Source organism: Amborella trichopoda, chromosome 11, assembly GCF_054954075.1.
Source record: "Amborella trichopoda isolate Santa Cruz 75 chromosome 11, AtrichopodaSantaCruz75HAP2 v2.0, whole genome shotgun sequence".
In the NCBI taxonomy this organism is placed as follows: domain Eukaryota; kingdom Viridiplantae; phylum Streptophyta; class Magnoliopsida; order Amborellales; family Amborellaceae; genus Amborella; species Amborella trichopoda.
The window spans coordinates 39,281,385-39,302,754 of record NC_142346.1 but is presented as its reverse complement, the minus strand read 5'-3'; the positions used below and the strand labels follow the sequence as shown (position 1 = coordinate 39,302,754).

At 36.4% G+C, this 21,370-nt stretch overlaps 1 protein-coding gene and 1 long non-coding RNA gene across 4 annotated transcripts; one reads left to right on the top strand and one right to left on the bottom strand.

The window, feature by feature from the left end:
• Window positions 1-3,726: 3,726 nt before the first annotated feature.
• Window positions 3,727-5,768, bottom strand: PI (K-box region and MADS-box transcription factor family protein). Of its 2 annotated transcripts, none has more exons than XM_088851479.1 (8): window positions 5,525-5,768; window positions 5,229-5,295; window positions 5,091-5,152; window positions 4,867-4,966; window positions 4,732-4,773; window positions 4,483-4,557; window positions 4,213-4,355; window positions 3,727-4,027 (listed from the first exon to the last, which is right to left on the bottom strand). In XM_088851479.1, the coding sequence occupies exons 1-7, from the start codon at window positions 5,710-5,712 to the stop codon at window positions 4,224-4,226; spliced, it is 666 nt and encodes a 221-aa protein (XP_088707605.1). In that variant the 5' UTR covers window positions 5,713-5,768; the 3' UTR covers window positions 3,727-4,027; window positions 4,213-4,223. The 2 variants fall into 2 exon arrangements, with proteins under 2 accessions (XP_088707605.1, XP_088707606.1); XM_088851480.1 differs by having other exon boundaries at window positions 4,483-4,527.
• Window positions 5,769-6,096: 328 nt separating this feature from the next.
• On the top strand, window positions 6,097-20,967 carry LOC110007482 (uncharacterized). 2 transcript variants are annotated; one of them, XR_016044051.1, is made up of 5 exons: window positions 6,097-6,550; window positions 10,610-10,677; window positions 10,773-10,841; window positions 19,777-20,171; window positions 20,321-20,967. It is a non-coding gene; the product is annotated as an uncharacterized LOC110007482 (long non-coding RNA). The 2 variants fall into 2 exon arrangements; XR_016044050.1 differs by lacking the exons at window positions 6,097-6,550; window positions 10,610-10,677; window positions 10,773-10,841 and adding an exon at window positions 19,481-19,565.
• The last annotated feature ends 403 nt before the right edge of the window (window positions 20,968-21,370 follow it).

The window sequence follows — 21,370 nt, the reverse complement described above, 5'->3', positions numbered from 1 at the left end:
AACTTTCAACATATATGCTACCTAAGAGCGATTAGCAGGAATACATTTTGCTGCCTTCATTTAGATCCACCATGTGAAACCTGTCTAGTTTGACTAGATCTTGATTCATGAACTTCAACGCATTGGAAACATCTGTTTGTGTCTAATACTTCAAAATTGTTGGCTTTAGGGTCAATTAAAGCCTTAATACAATACTACAAAAGTAATATCCAATATACAACCCTAATTTCTTCTTTCTTTCTTTCTTTTTTGTTTTTTTTTTTTTGAAACATCCACAACATTAAATTGAGGCTACAATTTCTTGAAACAGTGGGAACTGCAGTAAGAATTTGTGCACAATGTATTTACTGTGGCAAGTTGCACAAGTTTTGAGGCTGAACATTGTGAATGTATTCTGCCACTATGATGGAATGAAATTATAATAAAGTTGTGGCCTCAGCAAGTGCAAACCACAAAAAAAACAAGGGCCCCAAACTAAGAGTTCCTAGTTAACCATGGCCAAGAGTCATAGGGAGCCTTTAAGCTCCGTATTTCTCAAAGAAACTAAGAGTTCCTAGTTAACCATGGCCAAGAGTCATAGGGAGCCTTTAAGCTCCGGAAACTTCTCAAAACAACTACCAAACTGCGGGAATGATACTCAATGATCTTCTGACAAACTGAGAAGCTTGTTCATAGTCCAATGTCTGAGTATCAAAACTTTAACCGAGGTCAAAGCATAGCTTCTAAGCCTTGGGAAGCAGCCAACCTAGAGGTATAGAGATAAGGTCTCATATGAGTCAGAGCCACTCAAAAGCAAATCCTAGTCATAGTAAGTCATGAAAACCATAAACAATCGAAGTCGCAAAGAGAACTCTTCTCAATAGAACAGCATGCTTAGAGTAGAAAAGCTCGTTCTTTCTTGAAAGAAAGTTGCTTGCGCTTCGATGAGATCGAGAGTCATGGGATGCTCTCACTATCTACGAAGTATTAGATGCTCTCAACACAAACTTTCTCTGTAATGCAATCAAGTCTTAAGCATGTAATCTCTTAGGATTAAAATGGGATGTGAGAAACAATTGCTAAAAAACTCTCAGAGCTGAAGTCTCTTGAGAGCCTTCAAGGGACTAAGGAGCCTGAAACTGTTTTGCCTATTGGCTAGAATTGGTACTTCTTGGCTGAGGATCGCAGAGAAGCGGAAATACAAGGAAATTGTTGAGAAATCACATAGCCCTATCTTCATATAACCACAATGAAAACTCGCGAGAGCAGAGTTTCGCATCTTTGATTGCATTTCTTTCAACTTTTAAACTCAAATGTGGGGTTTTATAGACAAAAAATCTAGAGTTCATCTATTATAGCTACATGGGGCAAGAATCAAAACTACACCATATGTAAGATTAGGTCATAATCGTGGCAAAAATCTGTCAAGAAACCTTTGGTCATCCGAACTCTTTCAGCAAATATTAAGGGGGAAATTTTAATTTCAATAGATTGAAATTATCCCAAGTCACTGATAAACAAAAACATTAACCCAAACAATCTTGTAATTAATCCAAACAATCTTTTGTGATGATTAGACAAAATAGCTGATTCTTTGTGGTTTGAAACCAAAGTCTTCACACTCTGTTTAGGTTGATTTGAAAAATCAGATGAATCGGTTTTACGTAACAATTAAAGTTTGGAGGAATTTACTACCAACTTACAATTCAAGTTAAAGAATGATTGATACATCATTACTAATTTAGCAACATAATTACTCAGCATATACGTGGAGATTATGCAGCAAAATATAATTCAACTGAAAGAACAAAGAAAAGGGAAAATTATATTTTCTAGGGCATACAACCCGCCAATATTTTACAAATCACACTCCTAACCCTAAAATTTTTTATATTTGCAACTATCCTCAAAGTAAAAAAAATCGACAATATTTTTACTAAAATACCCTCCTTTTGGGCTGTGGTTTCTATTCTCTCTCTCTCTAAGCTGTTCTTATCGAGTTTGGCTCATACCATCTAGGAATGCTCCAATTTTCTGTCACATTAAAGGCATTAAAACAACAGGCCTAATACCTGTTTACAGTTGTGATTAGTAGCAAGATGTGCTATTACCATGTATAACATTTGGCCAACTGCATGTTACATTTTTTTTTGGATGGATTTGAAAACATGGTTAATAATGTGACCTTGGATTTGCATTGTTGTTACCCGAACTCTGGTTTGAAATAAATATGAATTTTGAGGCATTTAGCCTCTCTAGGATGCCAAATCCCTATCCAAGAAGGGTTGCAAAGGGTCCAAGTTGAAAAGAATAAAAATAGCTGCAGGCAGCTGGTACTTATTAACATCTAATATTGGATCTTTGTAAAATACATTTTGCTTTGTTCTGCTTAAAAATTACAAAACTCACCCCTCCCCTTCCCCCCCCCCCCCAAAAAAAACCCAAAAAAAAAAAAAAAAAAAAAAAAAATTGTACTAATTAAACATCCTCCTCCCCAACACTTACTATACTACACTAGTTACCCCAACACTATTTTTCTTTGTAACTAGCCCTACCAAGTAAAAAAGTTAATTTTTTTAGGCCAAAGTACCCCCATAGGTTTTAACCCATGATTCCAATATGCGATGCCCAACATGTGTCAGTCCGGCATAAAAATGTGTCGATTTGTCTGGCACAAAATCTGTTGGACAGGCACAACTTGATATAGAGACAGTCCAGCATATTTTTGTGCTAGACTGTCACATGTTGGGCATCACGTTTTAAAGTCATGGGTTAAAATGTGGGCTATTTTGGCCCAAAAAAATAACTTTTTACTTTTGGGGATGGTTGTAAAGAAAAATAGGTTGGGTTTAATAGTGGCATCAAAAATATTGAAGGGGGAGGATGCTTAGAAAGTACAAATTTAATTTTCCCAAAAACTAAGCAAAGCAAAGGAAAATCTATTTTATAAAGATCCAATATTTGATGATAATGTGTGTCTACAGCCTGCGGCCATTCTTATTCTTTTCAGCTTGGATCCTCCGCAACCTTTTTGGAGAGGGATTCAGTTTCCTATAGACGATAAATGCCTCAAAATTCACCTTTGTTTCAAACCACGGTTTGAGGCACAAAAACTCAAATCCAGTAACACATTATTAACAATGTTTACAAATCGATCCAAGAAATATGTCACATGCAGTTAGCACGATGTTATACAAGGTAATAGCATAGGTGTTGTTGCTAATCGCAATCCTTCCGGTGTATGGCTTCTAATGTGACAGAAGATTGGAGTACTCCTAGATGGTGTGAGATCAATTGACAAGAATCCCCTTATTCATGTCCAAGAGATTAATACAGATTCCATTAGCCGCTCACAAACAAATTGCTACTCCTACACAATATTCCCAGCAGTCTCTAAAACAAATGATAGTTTTCCAAATGTAGGGATGGCAACGGGTCGGTGTCATTTGGGCGTGGATCCTGCACTTGGATTATGAATATTTTTTTAAAAAAAAAAAAATTACATTGTATAATATATATTCAACATATTTTATACCTGGTTGGGTCAGGGGCGTGTCGGACCCGAACCGACCCAACCCGACAAGGTCCAAGCTAGACCTAGACCCGAAACGACCCGCCGGGTCCAAAACATGAACCTGGATCTGTACCCGATTCGGATGGACCTGAATTGCCACCCCTATCCAAATGCAACATAAATAATTATTCTAATTCTCCTAGAAAACCAAGTTGTAAAGAAACCAATTTCACTTTGGCATAAATGGCTTAACCTAACATATAATAGAGAATTAGGGATAATAATCTTGCTTCAGCAAACCATGTCTTACATATATGAGAACTCTATCCATGATCTAGCATTCAACTGATGCTAATAAAAGAGATGCCTCTTTCTATTGCCCAAAAGCTCCCGAAAACATAAACAAGCTTGTTCCTTGTCAACAAATTAAAACTAAGTCCAAGGTGCATGCATATAAAGAGTCTTCTCCCCAAACCAAACTATTTCAGGTCTAACAAACAGATCTACTAGATTTTGTTCAAGGTAGTGCATCACCTACAAGAGAAAGGGGAGATATCATTAGTATTAAGACATTCGAATTTCTTGAATTTAACAGTATGAAATAGATAGCCAAGAATTTTAAATAGAAACCAAAACTTCTTGGATTTAATACCATGAAATAGATGACCAAAAACTAGAAATAGAAAGCCAAAAATCAGAAATAGCATGGTGAAACAAACTTTTTAGGTGTCTATTTATTCTGCTGAAGATTGGGTTGGATGGGTTGCACACGAAATGCAGTGAGAGCTTGCTGAGGATAATCCCTTCCGTTCTGTTGGTTTTGATACCTGCGCTCCGCTTCATCACCACCTTCAATCTGATGCTGGTTTAGTGAAACGAAGTGTTGGTCAGTCGGGATAAGGCTCCAATGATGATGAAAGTAAGCGTTGGTCTCATCTCTTGGTGTCTTAATCTTAATTTGAAAGACTAAAACATGCAAAAGGAGTTACCATTATGTACTTCAATTGTTTGTTCTGATCTTCGAGAATCCTTTCCTGAAAAAGAGTAATCTCACACATCCATTGCTGATGCAGTCGCCCATGAATTATTTCCATAAAAGAGAGAGATGGATGTTGGGGTTATTACATTATTGGTTCAACATTTAAGGGAGAGGTGAATTACTAGATATTTTTTAACAGCTGAGAGAAAAGGTGAAACTACATTATTTTCGAGCATCAGAGAGACAGAGATAACATTACGTTGTTTTTTAGCATCTCAGTCCTGGTGCGAATGTGTTCCATCTGTAAAGCCAGAGAGAGAGGCAAAAAAAGGTTGAGGAACCTGGATATAAGAGATAATGTCTCTGATCCAATTCAAGAAAAACTTTAGCAGACCTGTTTAGCACGAACACTGGAGAGGCCCATTTGCAGGGAGTCCTCAATCCTATTGAGTTCATGGGGCGTCAATGAGTTGAGATCTTCTCCCATCAAGTGCCTTCAAAACAAATTACACATCAAACCCATATGCATCAGTAAGTAATTCAAAAGATTTCAGACAACTTAAAATCCCAATCACTTGAAATTTAACTCTGGTCACAAAAAAAAAACTTGAAATTTACCTCAACTCAATCCTCATCTGTTCGTTGTCTTTCTTCATCCTATCTACCTCTGTGCTCAAATACTACACCACCACCCATTACTCGCAAACAGCCGGAAACAGCAATGTAGAGAGAGAGAGAGAGAGAGAGAGGAGTTACCTCATGACGGGAATCCCATAACTTTTTCCCTGAAGTCCTCTGGTACTCTTCTAGCATATTCTTCAACCTTCAATCCCGAAACAGAGGAAATCCAAACCCGAAAAGCTTAATTCTTAAAACAGAGGAGAGAGAGAGAGAGAGAGAGAGAGAGAGAGAGAGAGAGAGAGAGAGAGGAAAACCCAACAAACAAAAGAATCTAAACAGGAAATAATGAGAACCCAGAGACAAATGAAACAAAAAACAGAGAGAGACTAAACCCAAAAACAATAGGAAACCCAAAGAAGAGAGAGAGATACTCGATGGATGGACTGCAAAACTCGGACATTTTGCCAGCACTGGAGAATATGACGAGGGAGACCTTGGCATCGCATAGAACCGAAATCTCCTTGGCCTTCTTCAGTATTCCGCTCTTCCTCTTCGAATAAGTCACCTGCCTGTTCGCCGAGTTCTCTATCCGCTTTATCTCAATCTTCCCCCTCCCCATTCTCTCTCTTCACTCCCTCTCTCTTTCTGCAACTCCAATCTGAAAAGGAAGCAAGCAAAAGAAGAAGAAGAAGATGAAGGAGAGGGTAAAGGCATGATAGCGGGGGGCTTCCATTTAGAGAGGGAGGGGTGAGGGAGCTTTCGTGAGAGAGCAGGTACAGGTCTGTGTTTTTGGAAATAAAGTGAGTTAATGAGAGTGTGAGGACTTTCACGTGTTGTCACATTCACCTGGGAGCCCACTTCCATTTTCGTAGGAAAAACCGAAGCAATTCCCTGTCTGCTTCGCCCGATTCTGAACAAGAATTGGAAATTTTAAAAATACATAAAATATGGGGAAAATTATAAAAATCCCTCCAATATAAACTATTCACTCAATTTATTCCCCTCTAACTTTTTTCTCTCATCTTTTTTTTTCCCTTTTAAGGAGTTATCTTGGCAAAAACCCCCCAACCCAAAAATAAATAAAAATAAAAAAGGTTCAAAATATCATTTTCTCTTCATACCTTTTTTCTCCGCATAGTTTTCTTTCACCCAAAAGCTTTGTTTTTCCCACGCCTTCTCCCTCACGGCCCGAGCTCCTCTCCATCTCTCGCTTTCTCTCTCCATCTCGAGCCCCCTCCTCTCACTCTCTCTCTACGGCCCAAGCCCCCTCTCATGCTCTCTTTCGTGGGTTAAAAGCTCTCTCCCTCTCTCTCTTCGAAGGAACGCCCAAACTAAGGCCCGAGCTCTTTCCGTCTCTCTCTTCAAAAGATACCATTGGGCTCTCAAAATCTTTTCCCAGCCCAAACCCGATAGCCCTATTTCCATTTTTAGCTTACCCCAAATCAGCCCCATATAAGGTAAATTTTTATTTATTTTATTTCATATAAAACAGAGCATATTTACATATTTATTTAATAAAATCGCTCGAATCTGTTGTTGGGTTATTGTTGTTCGAAATTTGTTGTATTTGATTTGGCATTGACAATGAATCTGTTGTATTTGATTTGGCATTGAGTTATTTGATTTGGCAATAACAATGAATCTGTTGTATTTGATTTGGCATTGACAATGAATTTGTTGTTGGGTTGTATTTGATTTGGTATTGACAATGAATCGTTCTTCGAAATTTGTTGTATTTGTTGTATTTAATAAAATCGCTCGAATCTCTTGTTGGGTTATTGTTCTTCGAAACTTTGTATTTGATTCGGCAGTGACAATGAATGCTTTGGTTTTTTCTCTCTCTTTATGGGGATTGACATTTCTCTTACTCAGTTGTTTTTTCTTTTTAACTAATTTAATAACAATTTCAGTCCAAATTGATATATTATATTCTTAGTTTCATGGTATTATTTGAGCTTGTCATTTTGTGATTGTTTACTCCCCATCTTCCTCTGAGGAGGCACTATTTCTTCTTTATGGGCGATTGCATTGGTTTGTAAATGTATTCAAAGAGTTCTTGAATGTGATGGGAATGTTGTGGAAGAGGAGGGTCTTTCCCGTTTCTTCATATCCTCACATTGTCCTTTATCCCTTGAGTATTCTATTACATCGATTAAATCGGGCATAAATAATTAAGACATGTTGCTGTATTATTGTCTTTTGGTTTCTTTGCATATTTTTATCTAGCTCAACATATAAAATCGAGGTCTTGTTTCATATCATGAAGCATATTTCTCTCTCTCTCTCCAATTGGAATGAAAAATGAATATGCTATGATATTCTAGTTGCCGAATTTATTCTTTATAAGCACTGTAAATCTCGTATGGGAAGCATGTTATTCATTTTCAAAGGTTCAACTGACACCTTTGTTGTATAATGAGAGTTGATACTGAGAGTGAAGATTATGATGAGATAGCTGTTGTATAATTGTTAGAAGAGATATTAATTAGACTTTATTTATGTTCAATTCTACCATTTTAGAATTCTTAGAGTGATGATTAGGGTGAGATAGGATGAAGTTGATATTGAGAGTGACGATTAGGGTGAGAGTTGTTGTATAATGACTAAAAGAGATATTAATTGGACTTTATTAATTCTTAGAGTGAGGATTTAGGTGAGATAGTATGAAGTTCATACTGAGAGTGACAAATAGGGTGAGATATTAATTGTATAATGACAAGAAGAGATATTAAGTGAACTCACTAGAAGAGAACAGGTAAATGAATTTACTATTGTGCTTTGGAAATGGGTTTTAGATCATTTGACAATGATCGTATATTAACTGAAGAATTGCTTGTGTGAACACCTATACTCAATTATTTCCATGAAGCAATTCCTTTGCATCACAATTGCTTCCATTTCCTGTTGTCATTGAGCAATTTTGATTTTTAACTCCTTTGCATCATAATTGTGTTTATCTATATTGTTAGATTGAATTGTAGCTTAGAGATGGTATTGTTTATCTACAAGAACTTTAGGATTGGGTTTTAAATGCATTGGAATCATTTATTAGTCTATGTTTATATCCACAAAGTCATTAGTGTTGTATTCAGATAATCATTGGATTTGTTTATCTGTGGGGTGTACATTATTACAAATCTTGTGCAGGACAAAAGAAAATGAGTAATAGAAGATTGATTTATTGTATTTTTTGTGGAGAACTTCAATCAAATATCGATGAGACTTTGGATTATATTGGTAGTGATATACGTACATTTATGATTGAAAGTAGAACTAGGTTAGATGACCTGCAAAAGTACACAGTAGAGCGTTTCTCGCTAGATATACATTTGATATCATTGAGGCATTTTATCCCGAGAAATAGAAGATTTATTATGAATCTATTCATTGACGATGATATTGAGATAATGTTGCATGCACATGAAGGCGCGAATGATATATTGGTTTATGTAATTGATGGGATCGAAGTACTTCACATAATACTAGGACAATCGAAGAGGTCAGACCCCTCCAAACCTCTAATGTTTTGGTCTCTAGTTCTGAACAAAGTAATGCACCAAGGTTGCTTAGTTCATGAGATGATGCACTTACCGGTATAGGCCAACAATTTGAATCTCCAGATGACTTCCGAGAAGCCCTTAGCAAGTTTGCTATAGCACACTTTCTCAGTTACCGTCTTGTTAAAAATGAGGGGTATCGCGTAAGGGCGAAATGCAAGGGTGACAGATGCAAATGGGAGATATACGCTTCAAAGTTTGTTAAGACGATTGTCGTTAGCATCAAAACATGGAAAAGAGAACACTCATGTAATATTGGAACAAGCAATGATGTACAGAGAAGAGCGTTACAAAAATTTATTGCATCATTAATCAAGGATAAATTAAGAGACACTGCGCATTACAAGGCCAAAAAAATCACGAATGATTTGTCTTGAGATTATGGGCTAGAAATACCCTATTGCAAGGATTGACGAAGGAAAGAAATTGTCATCAAAGACATACATGGTTCGTACGATGAGGCATACAACCAGTTACCCGCACATGTAAACTGAGTAATGGAGACGAATCCTGATAGTTATACCATAGGACAAGTATGGCAAGATGGCATACTTTGTTGAATGTTCTTAAGCTTTTATGGCTCAATACATGGCTTCAAAAGTGAATGTCGTCCACTGATATTTCTCGATGGGACATCACTGAAGGCACGATACCTTGGAACTTTACTTGCTGCCAACTCACTCGATGGGGAAGAACAAATGTTTCATGTTGCATTCGCTATTGTGGATGCCGAAAGTACCGACAACTGGTTATGGTCTTTGGAATCTCTAAAGATTGCTATTGGGATAGATCGTGAAATAGTTTTTTTGTCTGATAGACACCCTGGCCTAGTTGATAATGTTTGTCAAGTTTTTTAGAATGCCCATCATGCCTTTTGTGAGCGTCATTTAGTGGAGAATTTCAAGAAGGAAGTAAAGACATACCTACTGATATTAAGAAGGCAATTGTAAAATACTTTGCCTACTGATATCAAGTAACAACCGATGTGGCTGAGTCATATAACAAGTGGATTCTAGAAGCACGTGACGACATGCTAATTCTTCAGTATGTTGACTTGATTAGAAGGCAAATCATGAAACTAATGGTCACCCGCAGCTTGGAAGCTGAAACTTGGACTACAACAGTTACCCCATACGCGCAAAACGAACTGAGAAAAATCATAAAGCAATCCCTGTCCGTTAAGGTCACTGTATCAAATAGAGCAGTGTTTGAAGCAAGAGATGATCGCATGAATTATAAGGTAAATATAATTGCACAAGAATGTGAATGTCAAGGTTGACAAATTACGGGTTTGCCCTGCAAACATGCTTGTAAAGCCTTCAATGGATGAATAGGGATTTCGTTGACTATTGTAAAGACTATTTCACGGTTGTAAAGTTTTGTGAAACATATTCTGAACCTATCGTGCCAGTTACCTTGATCGATCTATCTGGGCGTATGCGTAGACAACTTTATCTAGATGGAATAAGAGTACTTTCACCTCACTCAAGACGGCCCCCTGGCCAACCTAAAAAGAAGCGCATCGAGTTGCAGGAAGTACCAGTACAACCTATTCACTGTAGTAGGTGCAAAGGAACTAGTCACAGCAAGGCAACATGTAAAGCACCTACTTGAAGGACCTTTTTTTAGTTATCTTCTTTATTTTGTCTTTTTAAATTGTAGCGACCACTTATAGGAAATTTTGTCATTACATATATTTTTGTCAGTACATATATTGTATATGCCACTTGTCTCGCTCTTTTTTATTGGATATACTACTTATTAGTGGATATTAATGGTGTTTGTTTATAGTGTTTGTTTCATTTTAATTCATTTAGCGAGATTAGCTCACATATATTGGATGTACCATTGTTCCATCTATTTTTTTATTGGATTGGATATGCCAATATTTTATTTCTTTTCTTATTGAATATGCTACTTGTGGTTAACTTTTTATGCCAATTATGAAAATATAATTAGTAATACAAGACCCGGAACAACTACGAGGCACAAGGGAGCCATCCACTTCATAAGGTCAAAGGCATGAGGTACAATGATCTATTTGTTTTAGTTAGTGATTTACATTAATTAGGTATTTCTCATGTGACTGAGTATTGCAATTTCTTGTTAATTTTCATTTTAGGAGAGAAATATACTTCGTATTAATGAATCAACTCAAGCCTTAGCAAAATGGAAGCTCGATCAACAACAGGTAACTCTAATTCATAAGACTGGGTTGAGCCCATTGATGGATATTGGGGTCTCGCATATCGATTGCAACCTAGTGAGGGCATCGGTGAAATGACTCCAATATTATACGATGTATGGCAGATATTAAGGATACCCATGACAGGAAAGCCTGTAACCAACATCAGGCCTGAAAACTATATTGTTTTTGTCAAGGAGTATTTGGGAGATTGCACTAAAGATATCACCCCGATGCGTCTAAATCATACATGGTTGAGTCGATTCGGCTAACTACCAAAAAAACCACCAAATTACAACTCACGCAATACACACGAGCATGTCTCCTTTATTTAGTTGGAACAACTATATTTGCTGACTCATTTAAAGGATCGACACTTTCAATATATCTGCAATTGTTTCGATATTTTTATGAGGCAGGGAAGTATGCATGGGGTGCTGCAGCTCTTGCTTTCTTGTATCGTTCCTTGTCTAAGGTAGCAGGTGGGAAAAATAATCAGTGGGTCAGCAACCTTACTACAGGCATTTCTCACTATCTCTATTATATAGGCTTCTTGCTTTTTTTCTTTTTCTACAGTGCTGGATCTATGAGCATTTTCGAGCTCTAGCTACCAAGCCAGCATTGGTCATCAACCCAAAGATGCCTAAGGCTTGCATGTGGAAGAAACAAGTACGCCACAAAAACATCTCATTTGATAATATCTCGTTTAATATGGTTAATGCTTGGCTTGTGTAACAATCCTAAAATTTCAAAAAAAAAAAAAAAAAAAAAAAAGAAGAGAAAAGATGCTTTTAAATAGGTGATGGTCTGTTTGAGTATGATGGTCCTTGGGGACCATCACTATTTTCAAAAGTTTTTACTTTGGTTTAAACTTTTGCTTTTGCCTGCTGCTTTTGCCTGCTGCTGCTTGCTGCTTGCCACGTCCTTTAGTGGACATGGTTTTCGTATGTTAAAAGCAGACTCTTGACGCGACACCTCAGGTATGAGGTAGAGCGTAATAAAATAATATAATAATACGTTATAAGAATTTAAATAGGGGAGGTGAGCACTCCCACCCTAGAAAATTTTGAGATCTCTCTCTCTCTGGTCGAAATACAATGAACTCCTCTTTCGAACCGAATTTTTATTGAAAGCTCCCTCTCAAATATTTGTGAGTAAGTGACATCGTCTTCCTGAAAAATAGTCTGTTTTTAATAAATAGTGATATTTCTGTCTAGGATCTTTATTTTATAAGTTTTGCGTGTAAGTGACCTCATTGTCTCGAAAAATACTCCATTCTTTTAAAAATAAAATGAAATAATTATTTCTGCTTATTATCATGAATTTTAGGCGCGATAAATTTTATGCGCACGTGACCTCATTATCTTGAAAAATAATCTTTTTAATAAAAATTGTGATATTTTATCTATGTTAGAAATTTTGAATGCTGTAAATTAAATTTATTTTTCTTGTCTATTGTTAAAAATAAATGTGATATTTCTGCTTTTAGTAAAATTGTGATATTTCTTTCTACTGTTTTGAATATTTAGACATTGTAAAATTCATGTGCAAATGACTGCCTTATTATTTAAAAATTGACATTTTTGCAATTGATTATAGTATTGTTGTGAAATGTTTATTTGTGGATTGATATCCCACAAATTGTGATAATTCTATATTCTTGAATTTCTATAAGAGTTTTTTTCTATACATATTAAATTGGCAATTATACTAGAATGCCTTTACAAACTTCTACCGTTCTAAATTTGAGCCCAAAATATTTGATTGGTTATTTTTGAAATGTTATAGAGAGTGGCTGTTATTAATGGTTTAAGTGAAATTCATATTAATGATTTCAGTGATATGTTGAGTACATGATATTGCTGCTTTCGAATGTTTAAAGAGATTTAGAAATAATTTAAGTATGCAAGTGGACTCATCCGGTTCGCCGGTGAAGTATAAGTGGACCTATCTGGGACGCCGGTAGGGATTAAGTGGACTCATCCGGTACGCCGGTGAGGTATAAGTGGACCTGCAGGGATTAAGTGGACCTATCTGGGACGCCGATAGGGATTAAGTGGGCCCATCAGGACGCTGATGGGGTATATAGGTGACCTACCTGGGACGCCAATAGGGTATTTTGTGAAATCCTTTGAATTATGCACTGCCGTTAAAAGTGTTATAAGCATTTCAATTACTCGGATTATACTTAATTATGCATTTATTGAAAGTGAAACTGTTGATGCATTTCTGTTAATAGATCTCATTTTGGAAAATATTGATATCTTTCAATCATGATTATTTTTAGGATGATGATGATCACTTACTGAGTAGCCAAACTCATCAAACTATGGTAAACATTTTTCAGGATAACTACGGATTTATTTTGAGTGCTAGTCAAGATCAACCTTGGAAGATACTGTTGTTGTGTTAGCTTTCTTTATTTACTTTGTAAGACCTCGCCACTGTAAATTTGTCCTATCAATAGATGTATATATGTTTTGTCTGTTACATCTCAGAAATAACAGTATTGTAAATTCTTGGAGTGTGACAATTATGGTATCAGAGCAATAGGTTTAAGATCATTAGGAAATTTTAAAAGAATGTACTTAAAATCACATTTATTGTGTGTACAGACAGGGATAAAGTCAAGATCCAGAATAGCTGAAGCCAATATGGAAGGAATTCACAAAGCCTTGGAAAATATGGTTGCTCTAATGCAACATCAGATGGAAAACAACAATCCACCCAGGCAGTCAGTTACAGGAAATGGTGGGAGCAATATCGAACAATTTAAGAAATTAAACCCACCTTCTTTCAAGGGTGCTGTAAACCCACTGGAAGCCGAGGGATGGATTATGCAATTGGAAAAAATATTCGAGGTTATGGAATGTCCTGATGATAGGAAGGTGGCCTTGGCAGTTTTTATGTTAGAAGGTGAGGCACAACACTGGTGGCGAATGGCAAAAGAAGTATTGGTCAAAGAAAATAAAACCTTGACTTGGGAAGTATTTCTAGAGGCATTTAATAAAAAATATTTCCCAGATTTTATTCGAGACCAAAAAGAAATGGAATTTCTAGAATTAATCCAAGGAAATAGGACAGTAGCACAGTACGAAGCCAAGTTTACTGAATTGGCCAGGTTTGCACCACATATGATTAACAATGAGGCAAGAAAGGTGAAGAAATTTGAAAGGGGTCTCAGGCCAGCTATTAGAAGCAAAATATCAGTCTTGAAATTAAGAACTTATGCTGAAATAGTGGATCGTGCCCAAATTGTCGAAAAAGATTTTGAAGATTACCAAAAGAAAAAAAATCAGAACAGTCATGTTAGACCTACATCATCTAATCGACAACAGTTTGAAAGGCCAAACAAGAAGCCAAGGCCCTCGCCATTTCAAAACCCAATAGAACCATGTAGAAAATGTGGGAAAAATCATGGATCAAGCCCTTGTTATTGGAATACCGAAGCCTGTTTTAAATGTGGAAAATTGGGACACTAGATTAAACAATGTCCTAGCTTACAGACACAACAGCTTCCAAAGCAGGAAGAGATAGCTCCAAAGCTTCAGATGAAAGGAAGAGTATTTGCGATTACCGAGCAAGACGCTCAGGCCTCAAAATCAGTGATCCAAGGTACTCTTACTATCTTCCAAAAAGTAGCTCATGTTTTGATTGATCCTGGATCTACTCATTCATTTGTGTCACAACACTTTGCATGCCACTTAAAGGTAGAACCAGAACAATTAGAATACATTATAGAAGTAGCCACACCGATGGGAGATTCAATTAACACCAATATAATGTATAAATCATGTGTAATAAAGATGGAAGAAAAGGAACTGTTGGTTGATTTAATACTCCTGGAAATTCAAGATTTTGATGTAATCTTAGGCATGGATTGGCTTTCTGCATACTATGCAAGTATTGATTGTTATAAGAAAATTGTTACCTTTAGTATTCCGAATCAACCAGTATTTTACTTCAATGGTGTCAAAGAAGACTCCCCATCATATTTAATCTCTTGTATTCGAGCTAATCGCCTCCTTCGAAAAGGGTGTCAAGGCTTTCTTGCCTATATCAAAGAAGATAGGAAGGAAGAAATAAATTTGGATACCACTCCGGTTATCCGAGAATTTCTCGACGTTTTTCCTGAAGAATTGCCAGGATTACCGCCTGACAGGGAAATTGAATTCTCCATTGAATTATTGCCAGGGGTAGCACCAATTTCTAAGGCACCTTACAGAATGGCTCCTGCAGAACTTAAAGAACTGAAACAACAATTGGAAGAATTATTAGATAAAGGTTTTATCAGGCCCAATGTGTCACCTTGGGGTGCTCCAGTACTGTTTGCCAAAAAGAGAGATGGGACTATGAGATTGTGTATTGATTATAAACACTTGAACCAAGTGACAGTGAAAAATAAGTATCCATTACCTAAAATTGATGATTTATTTGATCAATTGCAAGGATCACAAGTGTTTTCAAAAATTGATCTTAGATCTGGATACCATCAGCTTAAGATTAAAAGTGAAGATGTACTCAAGACAGCTTTCAGAACAAGGTATGGCCATTATGAATTTTTAATCATGCCTTTTGAATTAACCAATGCACCAGCTGCATTTATGGATTTGATGAATCGGATCTTTAAGCCCTTTTTGGATAAATTTACTGTGGTATTCGTCGATGATATTTTAATTTATTTCAAGAATCAGAAGGAACATGAACAGCATGTAAGAATGGTATTGCAAATATTAAGAGAAAAGAAATTGTATGCCAAACTTAGTAAATGCGAATTTTGGCTTGAACAAGTGACATTTTTAGGACATGTCATATCAAAGGAAGGTCTATCAGTTGATTCTTCAAAGGTTGAAGCCGTTGTTAATTGGAAACAACCAAGTAATGTGACTGAAGTTCGAAGCTTTTTGGGATTGGCAGGATATTACAGAAAATTTGTAGAAGGATTTCCTGGAATCGCAATCCCGTTGACTCGATTGACACAGAAAAATGTCAAATTTGAGTGGACAAGTGAATGTGAGGAGAGTTTTCAAGAACTAAAAGTTTGATTAACTTCAGCACCTATTTTAACTATTCCTGAGGGGAGTGGCGGATTTGTGATTTATAGTAATGCTTCACATAAAGGTTTGAGCTGTGTATTAATGCAATATGGGAAAGTAGTGGCATATGCATCCAGACAGTTGAAAGAATATGAGAAAAAATATCCAATTCATGATTTGGAGCTAGCTGCAATAGTATTCGCTTTGAAAATATGGAGGCATTATCTCTATGGTGAGCAATTCGTAATATACACGGATCATAAGAGTTTGAAATACCTTTTCTCTCAAAAGGATTTAAATATGCGACAGATAAGATGGATGGATTTCTTAAAAGATTATGATTGTATAATCCATTATCATTCAGGAAAAGCTAACGTTATGGCCGACGCTCTAAGTAGAAAATCTACGGGAGTCTTAGCTCATCTAATGATCCAAGAATGCGATTGTTAGAGGAAATAGTGGATTGACATCCAACTCCGTCCATTAATGGTGTGGTAAGTATGATTGCCAATATTAAGGCGGAACCCCAATTAATCCAACAGATTCGATTGGCACAAAAGAAAGACCCTCAGCTTATAACAATTATAGAAGAGGTGAAGCAAGGAAAGAGAGATGAATTCTCTATATGTAGTGAGGATTTGCTAAGATTCAAAGGTCGGGTTTGTGTCCCGAATGATAAGAGTGTAAAGAAAGCTATCTTAGAAGAAGCACATCATTCTCGTTATACGATACATCTCGGAAGTATTAAAATGTATCAGGACCTGAAGAAAACCTTTTGGTGGAATAATATGAAAAAAGAGGTAGCACTATTTGTGTCTAAATGCCTAACATGCCAGCAAGTAAAAGCTGAACATCAAAGGCCCGCTGGGTTGTTGCAGCCTTTACCCGTGCCAGAATGGAAGTGGGAGCACATATCTATAGATTTTGTCTCTGGCTTGCCTAGAACAAATTCAGGACATGATATCATTTGGGTCATCGTGGACCGGTTGACCAAAGCTGCCCACTTTCTACCGATTCGCACGACGTACACTTTGGATCGACTGGCTCAGTTGTACATTAAGGAAATAGTGTGATTGCATGGAGTTCCTGTCAGTATTATATCGGACAGGGATACTCGGTTTACTTCTAAATTTTGGGTTAGACTACAGTCAGCCATGGGGACGAGGCTCACCTTTAGTACTGCCTTTCACCTCCAAACTGATGGACAATCGGAGAGGACCATCCAAAACTTGGAAGATATGCTGAGGGCCTGTGTTATTGACCTTACAGGAAGCTGGGATGACCATTTACCCTTAATTGAGTTTGCTTATAATAATAGCTTCCAAGCCAGTATTCAGATGGCACCATATGAAGCCTTGTATGGAAGGAAATGCAGGTCACCCATATGTTGGGACGAGGTTGGTGAAAGAAAGCTTATGGGGCCAGAAATTGTCCAGATAACCACAGATAAAATAGCATTAATTCGTAAAAGGCTCAGGACAGCTCAGTGTCGGCAAAAGAGTTATGCCGATAACCGAAGGAGAGATCTTGAATTTGAGGAAAGTGATCGAGTTTTCCTAAAAATCTCACCAATAAAGGGCATTATGAGATTCGGCAAGAAAAGAAAGTTGAGCCCACGTTACATCGGACCATTTGAAATCCTAGAAAGAATCGAAGGTGTCGCTTATAGACTTGCCTTACCACCTGAATTGGCAAATGTCCATAATGTCTTTCATGTATCTTCACTACGAAAATATCAGCCCGACCCATCCCATATCTTAAAATATGAACCTTTACCGATCAAGAAGGACCTATCCTTCATTGAGCAGCCAATTTTGATACGGGATAGAATGGTGCAAGTGTTGCGTAAAAAGGAGATTCCTTTGGTCCGTGTATTATGGCAGTATCATTCAAGAGAAGAGTCGACTTGGGAACGAGAAGACGAAATCAGAGAAAAATACCCCTATCTTTTTCAGTAATCAGGTACACAAATTTAAAGGACTAAATTTCTTTAAGGGGGGAAGAATGTAACAATCCTAAAATTTCAAAAAAAAAAAAAAAAAAAAAAAAAAAAAAGAGAAAAGATGCTTTTAAATAGGTGATGGTCTGTTTGAGTATGATGGGCCTTGGGGACCATCACTATTTTCAAAAGTTTTTACTTTGGTTTAAACTTTTGCTTTTGCCTGCTGCTGCTTGCTGCTTGCCACGTCCTTTAGTGGACGTGGTTTTCGTATGTTAAAAGCAGACTCTTAACGCGACACCTCAGGTATGAGGTAGAGCGTAATAAAATAATATAATAATACGTTATAAGAATTTAAATAGGGGAGGTGAGCACTCCCACCCTAGAAAATTTTGAGATCTCTCTCTCTCTAGTCGAAACACAGTGAACTCCTCTTTCGAGCCGAATTTTTATCGGAAGCTCCCTCTCAAATATTTGTAAGTAAGTGACATCGTCTTCCTGAAAATAGTCTGTTTTTAATAAATAGTGATATTTCTGTCTAGGATCTTTATTTTATAAGTTTTGTGTGTAAGTGACCTCATTGTCTCGAAAAATACTCCATTCTTTTAAAAATAAAATGAAATAATTATTTATACTTATTATCATGAATTTTAGGTGCGATAAATTTTATGCGCACGTGACCTCATTATCTTGAAAATTAATCTTTTTAATAAAAATTGTGATATTTTATCTATGTTAGAAATTTTGAATGCTGTAAATTAAATTTATTTTTCTTGTCTATTGTTAAAAATAAATGTGATATTTCTGCTTTTAGTAAAATTGTGATATTTCTTTCTACTGTTTTGAATATTTAGACATTGTAAAATTCATGTGCAAATGACTGCCTTATTATTTAAAAATTGACATTTTTGCAATTGATTATAGTATTGTTGTGAAATGTTTATTTGTCGATTGATATCCCATAAATTGTGATAATTCTGTATTCTTGAATTTCTATAAGAGTTTTTTTCTATACATATTAAATTGGCAATTATGCTAGAATGCCTTTACAAACTACTACCTTTCTAAATTTGAGCCCAAAATATTTGATTGGTTATTTTTGAAATGTTATAGAGAGTGATTGTTATTAATGGTTTAAGTGAAATTCATATTAATGATTTCAGTGATATGTTGAGTACATGATATTGCTGCTTTCGAATGTTTAAAGAGATTTAGAAATAATTTAAGTATGCAAGTGGACTCATCCGGTTCGCCGGTGAGGTATAAGTGGACCTATCTAGGACGCCGGTAGGGATTAAGTGGACTCATCCGGTACGCCGGTGAAGTATAAGTAGACCTGCAGGGATTAAGTGGACCTATCTGGGACGCCGATAGGGATTAAGTGGACCCATCAGGACGCTGATGGGGTATATAGGTGACCTACTTGGGACGCCAGTAGGGTATTTGTTGAAATCCTTTGAATTATGCACTGCCTTTAAAAGTGTTATAAGCATTTCAATTACTCAGATTATACTTAATTATGCATTTATTGAAAGTGAAACTGTTGATGCATTTCTATTAATAGATCTCATTTTGGAAAATATTGATATCTTTCAATCATGATTATTTTTAGGATTATGATGATCACTTACTGAGTAGCCAAACTCATCAAACTATGGTAAACATTTTTCAGGATAACTGCGGATTCTTTTTGAGTGCTAGTCAAGATTAACCTTGGAAGATACTGTTGTTGTGCTAGCTTTCTTTATTTACTTTGTAAGACCTCGCCACTGTAAATTTGTCCTATCAATAGATGTATATATGTTTTGTCTGTCACATCTCAGGAATAACAGTATTGTAAATTCTTGGAGTGTGATAACTTGTGTGCTCATAATGTAGTAGATATTCAACCTGTGCTTATAATCTAGTAGATAATGTATTAAGAATGTCTTGCCTTGTTATTAATATCTCATTTTTTTTTTTGTAGTTGACCTGGCAACCGTATGAGGAGTCGCAGGAAATTGCAGAGTACTTCATGTGTCGATCATACCTTTTAGTTTCAATATTGCAGAGTACTATATACCCGATCGCGTGTTGCTACAATTTGAGAAGATGCAAGGTATTTCTGCTATGCCACCCAAGTGGGATAGGCGGGAGAAGGTTGGTGTACATTCTACAAATTGGACTAATGAATTGGGTAGGTAGATAAAAGATTGGAAACAACATGAGCGTAATGTTGTTAAGGCACCCTTACATAAATCTGGTGGAGTACCTACAGAAGATTACATAGCCTGGTACAACATGTTTACGTAAAGAAAAACACCATTTCGCCCTCCGTCGGAGTTACATTCGCATGTACAGCCCTCCGCAAGCCAATCACATGTACAACCCTCCGTAGGCCAATCCCAAGATAATAGATTGATATAGTATTTATTATATGTATTTTCTTATTTTATCGTTTTAATATATCTTAAAATTATGAAAAATATATCTAATGGTCAATTTTGTTTTTTTTTACTATCTACTTGCAGCGACATACATGTATAGAGTTGCTACAAGCTGCACTTAATGGTGAAGTTTTAGCTAGGGCTTCCAGACGTTATGTACAGACAGCTCATGATCTGCTACTAAATAACACTTCTATGGAGAGAGTTGTCGAAGAGATAACACGGACTTTGGGTGGAGACGTGGAAAGTGAGGGTGAGTAGGGTGATGAAAGTGAAAGAGAAGAAGATGATGATAATGGAGGAGATGATGGAGAAGAGGATACTGATGACGGATAAGAGGATGATGATGGAGGAGATGATGGAGAAGAGGATGCTGATGATGGAGGAGATTATAGTGATAGTGAGCAGGAAAATGAGAGAAGAATAAAGAAAAAAATCGATCACTTTCAAGCATCCGCGTTGCAAGAGGAATCGAGGTGGAATTTGTGGCGGAGAAATTGATGTTTTTTTATTTTTATCTTGGATATGTATATTTCAAACAAATGTTAAGTAAAGAATATGGTTGATATTGATCATTATTCATATGCATTTTTGGATTTGATTGGTATGTTTGAAACAGATGTTAGGTAAATGATATGGTTGGTTATATTTTGATGTTGAGTTTGATATGTATTTTTGGATTTTATATTAATGTTTGAAACAGATGTTCAATCAAGGGTATGTTACATAAATGAGAGATCTCTTTTTATCTGCCTTTTGAATTATGAGAAAGTCATCAAGTTGGAGATTATATATTTTTATGACAATGTAACTTGGTTTCCAGATGCGGTTGGTTTCATGCAATGCTAGTTGTTGCTTTGGTGATAAACTATAAAGCCATCAAAGAGAAGTGTAAATGCTAACATATAGCACCACCAAAGGCTAACATATAACACTACCAAAGGCTAATATATTAGACCACTACATAGAATGTAAACCCACCACCAAAGGCTAACATATAACACTACTAAAGAGAAACACCTAACTCACTTCTAACATACAACACCACAAAAGGCAAAAATCCAAAAAAAAAAAAACGAAGGTAGTGACAGCACTCCGGCAGTATAAGAAGTCACTCCGGCATTCCAACAACTC

Excerpts from the sequence above, each read along its gene's own strand:
- PI (XM_088851479.1), bottom strand. The coding sequence starts at position 5,712 with ATGGGGAGGGGGAAGATTGAGATAAAGCGGATAGAGAACTCGGCGAAC. Across the intron at positions 5,296-5,524 it reads TTTTGCAGTCCATCCATCGA|GTTGAAGAATATGCTAGAAG; the intron begins GTATCTCTCTCT and ends TCGGGATTGAAG. Across the intron at positions 4,967-5,090 it reads CAGATGAGGATTGAGTTGAG|GCACTTGATGGGAGAAGATC; the intron begins GTAAATTTCAAG and ends TTTGTTTTGAAG.